The sequence below is a fragment of the Corticium candelabrum genome, chromosome 6, assembly GCF_963422355.1.
Source record: "Corticium candelabrum chromosome 6, ooCorCand1.1, whole genome shotgun sequence".
Classification (NCBI taxonomy): Eukaryota; Metazoa; Porifera; class Homoscleromorpha; order Homosclerophorida; family Plakinidae; genus Corticium; species Corticium candelabrum.
In genome coordinates this window covers 1,845,236-1,857,543 of record NC_085090.1, presented here as the reverse complement: position 1 = coordinate 1,857,543, position 12,308 = coordinate 1,845,236, and the positions used below count along the sequence as shown (strand labels likewise).

Below are 12,308 nucleotides of genomic sequence, written 5' to 3'. Positions count from 1 at the left end.
TGAATTCGCATTAGCAGTTGCAGACAAGTAAGACAGTACATTCCTGAGTGTGACAGACATAGTCACACATCCACACACATATCCGCAGACCAAAGCCATTCCAGCTGTCTATTTTGAGCACATTACTTGCTCGGTCATGTGAATTTTAAAGGTCTCGTTTCCTACAGCTCATAGATGAAATTACAAGTAGCAAACTACAACTGCTTCCTTGTACATACTCTAATTAATACAAGAACTTACAGATTCTGAGTTTTCCATTGTCAAGAACTTTCTCATGAGATGAATTGCTGTCTCTTTCTCCGATCCTGGCTGCAAATAATCTTCCAAAATACTTAACTATTTGAGTACAAAGACTTGAATATCTTACCCTGCACTTGATAGTCCACAAATTTGGATCTCTACACACACAAATGATATGGCACTTCAATATTAACAGTTTAAGACATATCAAACAAACAGTGTCTACTTTGGGTACCATGGCTAAAAATACTTCAGTTGGTCATTTGGTTTCTAACTTGCAATTTTATAATTATGCAGATCCTAAGAAATAGCAATTCACTAGCTGCCTTCACCACTGCACACTCCATTTCAATGACTGCAATCAGAAGATCTTCATGACATATCTCAAGTCTGTACCACTTGCATACTGAACATGCTGCACATGACAATTAGAATCTGGACTCACCTCTAAAAGCTAACTCCAGAATCTCACTACTGGGAATGTGCATAAGAACACAAGTTTCAGCATGACATAGCTCCTACTGTACATATAGTCAACTTGGCTCAACTAGAAAAGCTGGCAGAATAAATGTGTTGAAGTACTACAGTGCAAACCCTGCATGCCATAGCTTCACAGCTTGAATGTACTTAGTCAGAGACAATTAGACGTGCGTGAGAAAAAGACTGACATCCGGTTACAGATTTGCCTCAATCAGCAATCATGTGTTACGCCGTTGCATAGCAGGTCGGTCATACAATGTACATACATACTTAGCATTACTATACCTAGCGTTTCACATGTCAGAGCTATACCCAATCATCAGTGATATGATAAATATCTGCCGTAGTCAACCAATGAAACACAACAGAAGTAGCTTTAGAATGCATTCGCTAATCCAAATTACCTTTGGCGCCCAGATCCTATTGAGTCAGGCAGCCTGATCGGGGTTGCTGCAGCATTAAAATGATTATCTAGTTTTCAGCAAATGCACATATCTGATGATTTTAAATCTTGGCTGTCACATTACTTAGAAGTATGTAGTCGTTGCAGCTGTGTCCTTAATTAACTTAACCACACACATGACATGTAGAGACATACGTAATGACCAGTGGTCTGGGTGTCCGAGGCAAAGTCTAATCCAAGGCCATGCATTTTGGTAATCCAAACATCTTCACTAATCCAAACAGGGCATGAGACGGGGCTGTTTGAATAGAACTTTTCACAGGGTGTGGCACTAACAATGTCATCGCCTACCGCACGCCAATTTGGTTCACTTTTGATGCATTGGCGTTTGTCAACTGAATGAGTCTAGAGCCAAAGCAACAATTTTTCTTTTCGAACTTTAACCGGTGCATATAGCGATCCATCGAATCAGGTGAGGCCTCATTAGGACTCGGCCCTTGTGTGTTTTGCGTGTTTTGCAGTGACGAACAACCTCTTTCTGATCTCTTTCGTGACTCTACCGCGTCATTTTGAGTGATGATTTACACAAACATTGAGACTTGACAGATGCCAAATGCGGGTACTGTACAAACGTGTGTACAAAATCTATGATGCGTGTTCTGTGTGGTAGGCACTTGCCAAATGGTTTGGTTTGTACCTCCTGAATACTTCCTAGAATGTGCGGCATTAGGAAATGACTGACGTGAAGAGGAAGTCTTTAGACAAGCCTGGTGGTACTGAGAGGTAAGAAGAGAAAGCTTGATTAATATTTTATCTTGATATTACAGCAACACTAAGTAACTGGTTCATTTATATGACAGCTACGTACAGCTGAGGACATTATATCACTTGGAGTGTGTAGTTGCAGTGCCATCATGGTTATTTGCTGTGTTCCTGGATGTACCAATGTATCTGCAAAGGGGAAATATTTGAAGTTTCACATGGAAATTTTTGTCACATGGATAAACTTTACTGCAATTTGAATGACGTTGACTGGTGGTTGCCAAGGGATACTCTACATCAAAGTCTACCACAGTCATTTAGAGAGACTCTCCCAAAAAAGACCTGCATCATTGATGCAACAGAACTATTTACAGTCATTCAGATAGGAGTTTGCAATCAGCTTTCTTCTCCAGATACAAACACCACCACCCTGTGAAAGCATTAGTTGCAATATCGCCATGTGGTCATGTTATGTTTGTGTCACGACTATTTACTGGTGCCATAACAGGGACTTACCAAGCAGTCTGGTTTTCTCAATAAATTTGTGCCTGGAGATCAAGTCATGGCAAACAAAAGGTTTGTTATTGCTGACATTCTCATGGACGTTGGGCATCTCTTTGCTACCTCCTTTTCTAAAAGGAGGAGGTCAGTTTACTGAGGAGCAAGTCATTAAATGCTGACAAGTGGCTTCTCTTAGAATCGACACAGAGGGGTGATCAGACGGATAACGAACTATAGCATTTTGCAAGGTATAAATAACACTTAGTTCACGCATAGATCTTTTATATAAGGTATTTACTGTTTGTTCATATCTAACAAATTTGCATCCACCACTTGTACCATAGATTTAATTTTTGTACGGTAAATTAATAGTAATTAGTGTCAATGATATCAATATTAGTTTGTAAAGGTCAATATATATTGGCTCTTGTTATCATTCTGTACTCTTATGTGTAATGCTCTAGGATACACTAAACCTTGCTGTTCAATTTCATTTTCATTGTGTACACCATTTTTAATAGTAATACTCAATTATATTACTACAACATTAATTAATTGTTTTAATTAACAGAACTTTATCTACTTGCTACCAAGGGTCCTTTCATTCCCTAAATGCCGCACTTTCTAGGAAGTATTCAGGAGGTACAAACCAAACCATTTGGTAAGTGCGTACCACACAGAACACGCACCATAGATTAAGTACGCACGTTTGTACCCGCACTTGATGTCTGTCAAGTCTCAATGTTAAATCATCACTCAAAATGATGCAGTAGAGTCACAAAAGAGATCAGAAAGAGGTTGTTCATCACTGCAAAACACGCAAAGCACACAAGAGCCGAGTTCTAATGAGGCCTCACCTGATTCGATGGATCGCTATATGCACCGGTTAAAGTTCGAAAAGAAAAATTGTTGCTTGGCTCTAGACTCACGCGGTTAACAAACACCAATGCATCAAAAGCGAACCAAATCGGCGCACAGTAGGCGATGACGTCGTTAGTGCCACACCCTGTGAAAAAGTCTATTAGCGAGGTTCAACTGTATATGTAATGCAGACAAAGCAAATACATACTGTATAAGACGAAACATTGGTGGGAATTTATTTTGGCAGTTTGCTAAGAAATTGATAAACAAAGGATATTGGCGGATTCTATTTTGGTGGTTGGAAATCATTGTTTGATAACTGATATGTCTTACCATAAGTGGTCATAGAGGAGTTTGTGATTGACAGCGGTGTTAGTGGCTCACATTTCTCTAACTTACTGGTCTCCAACTACTGCATAGTGATGAAGAACTGCTGTGTTAGTGCAAAGAAGGTGACCCGCGTGAACGTGACAGTCCAGCTTCAGCCATAGCCTCACGGCCTAGCTCATTCATAGGCACAACAGACGGCAATTGCAAGCAGGAATTACCTACCATCTTGTGGCCTCATCCGTGTGATGTACCGCCACTTCGCATTACATAGCTTATCCATGTGGGTGATGACGTCAACATATCCCGGTGGCCAAATTAATGGCAGATTTTAAATAGATGGTTTCTGAATAATCCACCAATCCTCCAAAATAAATTCTCCGCCAATATTTCATCTTATACAGTACATCTTTTTCAAGTTGAAACCATCTCTAAATCAATTGATACAGCATTATTGACTTTTGAGTTAATGTAATAATGCCTGTCGCCATAAGCATATTGATTCCCTCTCCTGTGCCTTCTTTCGAAATTTTCAGCCTTCTCATCCCACTCCATCCACTTTGTCTACGAATGTCTCACATCATTTTTCCATGATCTCCCTTAAGAAATGTTTCATATGCCCTTACCAATCAAAAGTCTCTTGAACAGAAATAAATTGGTGGCCCATACTCTTGCTAATTTTTTCCTAAACTGCTGGTGGCTAGACAATAAAGTAAATGTTTCATAGAGAATGTCAAGATTCCTATGTAGCCTATAGCAGAGCCATATATATATATATATATATATATATATATATATATATATATATATATATAAGCACATCAAATCATAATCAGTAGCTCCTTTTCATGTCACAGCATGTAGATCTTTCAACATCATCAGTTATTCGCATGTGACCTTAACTTTCATTATCCAGTTCTGGCTTAGAAAAAGTATTCCTAGCTGTTCCTCACAAATAAACACTTTCATTAACAAAACCTTACTACAAACAATCCCTTCAACAACAGTATAGAAAATATGATTAGTCAAAATAGGTGAGATTGAGATGCTAGTTAAGTGTACGCTTACGTGTCTGTTGTCTTGCTTTGCTTTTTCCTGTACATATCTTTGCTAACCTGTCTATCTCTATATTTGCCTGCCTGCCTAACTTGCATGCAATTCTGCTTAGCCGTAATTATCACATTTCTTCCAGTAGGTAACCAATTTGCCAGTCTGGTTTACAAATATATGCATTGAATCAAGCATACTTGACTCCTGGAAGTAAACTCTGTTGAGAAATTTCTTCAGTTTCTTCATCAAAGTCACGGAATCTAAACACCCAACACAGGTTACTCACAGTACATGATAGTCTTGTTTGTGCAACCATTTCACATAGCAACATGAACTTTCTAACCACCAGTTATCCAACCAACTGGTTATGATCACATAACGCATCAGTTGATATTGCCCACAAAAAAATACATCAATCATCAACAAAAACAACTGAAATAGCAACTGTCAATCACAGTAATTCTAAAACCAACTTGAAATACTCATGTCATAATAATAATAATAATAATCATGTCATAATAATAATAATAATACGTGGCTTAGTGGTTAGCAACAATGGCTACCACTCCATGGTTTGAGGGTTCAAACCCCAGTGACGACAGTAAATTGTGAAATTTGTCTGTCTTTCTTTCTCATGTTTCTCTAGCTTTATCCATGAGACTATGACTCGTTTCAGTCGTTGGGGAGTTTCTGTGGTCTGGCGAACGATCCGTTGACGATGACGTCCAGTGCTTTCCTGGTGGTCGTTGATATCCACTAGGCGTGCTGTATCGAGTACGCGGTCACCGTAATGCCTGCAATCTATATCGAATTGGCTAGTCATTGATTGCCGTATGGACTACACGGAAACATGTACCCCGCTGGGCTCACCTGCCAGGTTGGTGGGCGCCCAGATGGGGGTAAAGACCCCACTTGCCCATTATGGAGGGGCATAACGACACATAATAACAATAATACTTGTCCCGGATATTGATGGAAGATGGGTGTCTAGCTGTATCGCTCGTCTCAGAGCTAGCTGAGGAACACGTTCCTTGTCGGGAAACCAGGATAGGGCTCGAAAAGTCGGCATCTGGAATCACTGGAGCTGTTCGGAAGACCAGGAATAGTTCTGAGCGTAGGGCAACTGGTCGAACCATCTCTCGTGCGACGTCTGATTTGAATTTGGCTTCAAATCCCGCTGACGAGACTATTGTGATGCCCACCGTTCCTAGCAAATCTTGTGTTTCGGCTAACAGGAACGGCAATGCAACAAGGAGACGGAAATGGACGCGACAAATGAATAGGGAAGTGATGTTTTGTTATTATCACGTGCTGTTGTCATGCAAGTTCTCTGCTTTCAGAAAACCCATGCATCAGCTGTGGTGTGAACGAAATCCTTTTCTGACTGACGTCTCTGAGCAGCGTTTGGCAGACCAGAAGCGATATCTCTTAACTTCTGGACATCTGACTGAATCAGAGTTGGAGGACATTAAACGCGAGGCCGCACAGGATGGAAAGCCCGTCTCAGGTTTGTTATCTGTTACGACTGATGTTTGTCCTGGTGTGCAGATGTCGGCGTGGGATGTGTTTTCTGCTCTATCAGCTGATAGTTCAGTTGTCATGCCTTTGCTTGACAATTTGTCACCTTGCATGGCTTCAGTCAGGATGGCGCCTGCTGCACGTGGTGGGAAACCTGTCGTGTCAATGATGCAAGAGGATCATGAGTTTGCTAATCACTTGGAAGATGGCTCCCTTGTTCAGTCAGTCACTGTTCTCTCTAAGGACTGCTCATCTGCAAGAGATAGTGGTGATATCCTATCCGTAGATGACACTTTGGATTCAGTTCAGTGCAGTGCTGTCAGGGAATCACCATCCCCTTGTGACTCTGTGAGCTCTGATCTGATGACTACACATCCTAGTATAGCTTCTCGGCTAGAAAAGATGGAAACTCCTACATCTCAACTCAGTCCAGACTGCTGCCAAACGAAGGATGGTCTTTCGCTTGATAGTGATGCTGTTGTGGACCCTGTACTTCGTCGAGAGTTTCTTGAGGAGTTGCAGAAAGTCAGGCAAATTCCTATCTGTGAGAGACAACGCCTTCCAAGGATCTTTGTGAACAGTGGAACCCTGAAGCTTATTGGTGATCTTAACACGATCATCAGTTCGTTGAAGGATGAACCAGATATGAGTGAAATCAGCTACCTGGTATACTCTGCTGCTTCGCTAGTGTCCAAAAGGCGGGGCTTAAAGACGACGAAGTCAATAAATTCTCAAACACCGACATGGAGACGAAGGCTGGATATGGAGATTCTCACACTTCGACGTGTCATCTCACTGTTGCTGGAGGTTAGAAAGGGTTCATCGGGCATTCGTATGTTACATAAACTCCAACTTCTCCGGCATCGGTTGGGCATTTCCTGTTCGGAGAGTTGTGAGGTCTCCATCAATCGATTGAAAATGGAACTTAAGTCCAAGGTCGAGCTGACCAGGAGGCTGGAGAAGAATCGTAAGAGACTTCGCCAGAATGGTTTGTTTCAACGAGATGCTGGACGGTTTTACAGAGAGCTGGATAAGCAGACTATCCAGGTCACTTCCCCGCCATCCGAGTCTGAGATCGAACAGTATTGGGGTGGTATCCTAGAAACTGAGGTAGATCACAATGAGTCTGCCTTCTGGCTGAGATGTCAAACCAATGGCGAGATGCACCGGAAAGATGAGCAGCAGTGGTTACCTATCTCAGACAATGAGGTCACATCGTGTCTCAAAAGAATGGGGAACTGGAAGTCTCCTGGTCCAGACAAGGTTTATGGTTTCTGGGTCAAGTGTATCACGTGTCTTCACACTGATCTGAATCGTAACTACAACCTGCTGGTTCAGAATCCAGACTCTGTACCCAACTGGTTGTCTCAAGGAATAACCACTCTGATTCCTAAGAATGACAAGACTGACCAGGCCAAAAATTACCGGCCTATCACGTGTCTGTCTGTCTTCTATAAGACCCTCACCTCAGTCATCAGGCAGAGGATTGCAGAGCATTTGGATCAGAGAAACCTCATGACTCCGGAGCAGAAGACTTGTCGACAGGGATCTTTTGGTGCAAAGGGTCAGCTGTTGATCAACAAGCTGCTTACCGAAGACTGTAGGACCAGGCACAAGAGCTTGAGCATGGCTTGGGTGGACTACCAGAAAGCCTATGACAGCATGCCACACAGTTGGTTGCTCCAATGCCTTCAGCTGCATAAGATCAGTCCAGTCTTGTGCGGGTTCCTGTCACGTGTGATGAAGAGTTGGAGGACATCGATGGTGCTGTCTTGTGGGAATAGTACTATCAAGACAAGGCTTATGCAGATCCGGAGGAGTATTTTCCAAGATGACTCACTTTCTCCACTTCTCTTCTGTATGGCTCTCAATCCTCTGAGCAAGGAGCTGAACAGAACCGGTTACGGCTACCGGATGACCACTGGGCATGGTGAGACTGCCAAACGTCAGCTCATCAGTCATCTACTTTACATGGATGATCTGAAGCTGTATGGCAGAAACTCTGATCAGTTGGACGGGTTGTTGCACACGGTTCGTACCTTCTCTGATGACATCCAGATGAAGTTTGGTCTGGACAAATGTGCTGTTGCACACTTTGTCAACGGCAGGCTATCTGGACACAACTCTGGAGTGACGGTAGAAAAAACGAACACCATCAACTGTCTGGAACCGGGTCAAGTCTACAAGTACTTGGGTGTAGATGAGAGTAACGGTATTCAGCACAGCATGATGCGGGAGAGACTCCGTCGTGAGTACTTGCGCATAGTGAAGGTGGTTCTTCGGACTGAGTTGTATGGTCGGAACATGATTCTAGCCATCAATGAGTTTGCACGGACCTGCAGCAGCTTGATCGACGGACCAGAAAGCTCCTCTCTATGCACGGTGTCCACCATCTAGCTGCAGACATTGACCAACTGTACACTCCTTGCAGTGATGGGGGTAGGGGGTTACAACAGACTGAGTCAACATATCAATCTTGTATTGTGAGGCTGAACTGTTACCTTGCTGACAGTTCTGATCCTTTCATGCAAATGATACAGGAGTGTGACTCTGGAAAATCTTCACACTCAATCAAGCGCATGGCTTGTGGGTTTACTGCACAGCTGCGGAGGAGTCTTGCTTCGGACGACAAGTCGCAGAACTTACACAGGAATGCATCCATCTCGGTTGAAGGTGACTTCGAGCAAGCGCATGAAACAGATGCGAGACATTACCGTACATGTTGCAGTTCTCTTCGTGTGCGGTCCTGGAGCGGGAAGTCTATGCATGGGCAGTATCGTCATCTCACTGAGCAACCGCCTGTGGACATGAAAGAGACCTACGGATGGCTAAAGGCAGCGAATCTTCCTGCTGCAACTGAGGGACTGGTTGTTGCTGCTCAAGACCAAGCTCTTCGGACTCGGTACTATGAGCGCAAGATTCTACATCGTGATGTCAGTCCTACTTGCCGCATGTGCAGTGTAGGCCTGGAAACAGTCGACCACATTGTGGCAGGCTGTAGTGCTTTGGCACCGATGGACTACACTGATCGACACAATCAGGTGGCCTCCATCATTCACTGGGATGTTTGTCGCCATTTTGGGGTTCCAGTGGAGAGCAGATGGTACCGGCATCATCCTGATAGGCTTGTGGAGACGGATGACACTACTATGATGTGGGATACCACCATCCCCACTGCCAGGAAGATCAAAGCCAATCGTCCAGACATCTGTCTCAGAAATAGGAAGACAAACACTTGTCTTCTTATTGATATCAGCTGTCCTGCTGATGGCAACATTGGCAAGAAACATGCTGAGAAGTTGGCGAAGTACAGTGAATTGTGAGTGGAGATAAGCCACATGTGGCATTGTCGAACACTGGTGGTTCCGGTGGTCTTGGGAGCTTTGGGCACAGTGCACGCAGGTATTGCACGGTGGCTGGACGTTATTCCAGGTCATCACAACCTGCAGCACTTACAGAAAACAGAGCTTCTGGGATCTACTCAGATCCTTCATAAAGTCATGTCTTCTTTCTAGACAGCCGTGATGGTCTAAGTACTTCTGAAGCAGGGTTTGCTTCCGGTACTTGTAATAGACTTTACAAACCAGACTGATCTGGTTGAGCACGACATAATAGTAATGCCTTGTGTACAATGCGTAGATTATCAAGATAAATGTTACATCATTACACAACTAAGAAATTTACAGCACTGCTCTCCCATGCAATTTCTCACAACTACATTCAGATACTATCTGCTAAACAACTCAAATTTGTTAATTAATTAAAAGAAGAACAGCACTTACACAATACTTCAGACAACACTACAAGTCCTTATCATTGCTATAACCCCAATTCCCAGCAGAAAATCAATTTCAATCAGTTTCATGTCAGTTTCAAATCAGTAGTCTAGACTCCAGACTTGCTTAAAAGGCATTAACAAATTGCTTCAAGAGGTGGTTTACAGGATGTGACTGCACGAGTTAAACATTATGTGAAGACAAAATATCACATAAACCCATCTCACTCAATTCATTGATAGATGTAAGTTGCAGCAATAAGTTAGCTATGTTACCAAACAGGGAAAAACAATACAGAAGACGCCTGAGATTAGTAAATGATTCAATTGCTTTGAAGTAGTCTCCTGCCTTGGCCCAACTTAGAAGACATACAATTGCTCTTAGACTACGATTCACAACACGCAGTACTATCTGGGTAGACATTGTTCCCCTGGAAAAATTAGATATTATTACCTAATTCAGTGTATGTATACAGGCAGTGTTTCCACTGGACAATTACCAAATAGCCAAACACTACAAACAGATGTCACTGATGATAAAATGGTAATTCCTCCTCGCCAATTACAGTGTACCATAGATGCCTTTCTCTGGATCCTGCAAGCACAGTCGCTATAGTGAGCTAAGAAAGCCGGCCTATTGCGCATGCTCTCTTTATGTTCTACACATGGCGGGCTCTGTCTTTGTACTGTCTTTGAGTACTGTCTTTGAGTACTGTCTGCGTAAGGCATCCGTAAGCGGAGAACTACAGCAACAAAGTTCTGAAGACAACTGTAAAACAGAAGCAGACTGATGGTAGAAACCAAAGAACGAAAGACGATGACCTCAATGATGCTGAACTTTGATGATGCTAAACATAGAAGGCCAAAGCTTCAAGACTTTGATTTTGACAGAGCTCATAACTTTTGGTAAAAAGCCAAAAGGAATGGCATTAAACTCTTGAAGTCTGATGTGTGGACTAGTCTTACCAAAGTCACATTCATTTGAGTATGACATGTGTCAGATTAGTTGCTTGTCTGTCCAGAGTTAGACTTGAATAATAGTAACTGTTGCCTTTTAAATTGTTAGCTGTTTGACGTTTGTGCGATTTTTTCTTGGCTCTGAAATAAAGTGCTTGGCTACAAACAAACAAATATTGCTTTAGCCAAATGGCTACTACTCCAAAATTTCCAAAGGAAACACTGTATACATGTTACATGTACTGTGTTTCATTGACTAACTGATGCAGCTATATTAGTTAACAATTCTCAAAGTATGATGTCACATACTGGTAGGCATTCAAACATTGAGATGTCATGCAGTAAGACAGCAACCAAGTCATATTGTTTAAGAAGAAATCTCCTCAAGCACATTTAGTTTAACAACAAGTTTTCATGAAAGTAAATTGCAAAAGGCTAGTTGGATGATCCAATCTTCAAACCTGTCTGAGACCAATTGGCCAAATTCCTGCTTTGCTAAATGAAGTTTAAAGTCTATTGGAGAAGAAGTTTAATCAAACACAATTATGAATGTATTACAATGTTACTGAGTATCCCAGATCAGCCAGATTAGCTTGTTAGCAAGTACCTAAACTCTCCTGTATGTACCTCATGTCTCCTGTTCTAAAGGGTTAACATTCTAGTTGCTGGAATTTTTTGAAAAAGTGTGAATGTGTCACAGAGTTGAGGCAGATCTAGAATTGTTGCACCAGCACTGAAACTGCATAAGCAACTCTCTTTGTGCATCTGCTTGACATTGTATGCAGGCGTTAAGACTATGAGACAGAGAGCAATGTTTAGACATAGAAACACTTGCATTTACACTGTCAATCATGTAGCAAAGCTCAAATGCCACTGTTTCAAACAAACAAAAAGATGATTGTAATGAGATGCAGGCCTACCTTTAGCATAGCACATACCCAGAACATCTCTCACAAAGACAACAAAGTTAAAGAAAACTGTAACAAATACTTCCTCTTTCAAAGATGGCCTGCTCTACTACAAGAAATCGTAATGAAAGATAAGATGAAACTGTGTCACCAAAAACACTAGAGAATCTATGTGGGAATAGCCATAAAATTTTGATATCTTGCCATTCAAGGCTAGAAGACGTGAAGACGATCTAGGCTCATCCCCAGACTCTCTCACACTAGTCTTGTCTGGTGCCCGTATGACAATTCCGGGTGCAAGAGAGTCTGGGATCATCCCCGCCTACTTCCTGCCATATCTCCTTACTAAATGATCACAAGTGTCACCCCCCAGCGTCATCAAGTGTCCCCTAACTTCAAAATCAAATTAGCATTAGAACTAATCCAATAAACGTACCACATGGGATGCTATGACCATTGTTTGGCGTTTGTGGCATATCCAGCACTTGCAGACAACTGAAGCATGTTGAAAAGGTAATTCTATGGA

The 12,308-nt window shown here is 42.2% G+C and overlaps 1 protein-coding gene across 1 annotated transcript in view; it reads right to left on the bottom strand.

The window, feature by feature from the left end:
* LOC134180972 (transcription elongation factor SPT5-like) overlaps positions 1 to 12,308 on the bottom strand; it is a 34,681-nt gene that overhangs the window by 17,621 nt on the left and 4,752 nt on the right. The window contains exons 7-9 of the mRNA XM_062648152.1: positions 4,822 to 4,884; positions 368 to 398; positions 241 to 309 (exon numbers count right to left, since the gene is read on the bottom strand). Coding sequence (XP_062504136.1) covers positions 241 to 309; positions 368 to 398; positions 4,822 to 4,884 — 163 coding nt within the window. The remainder of the gene's footprint in view (positions 1 to 240; positions 310 to 367; positions 399 to 4,821; positions 4,885 to 12,308) is intronic.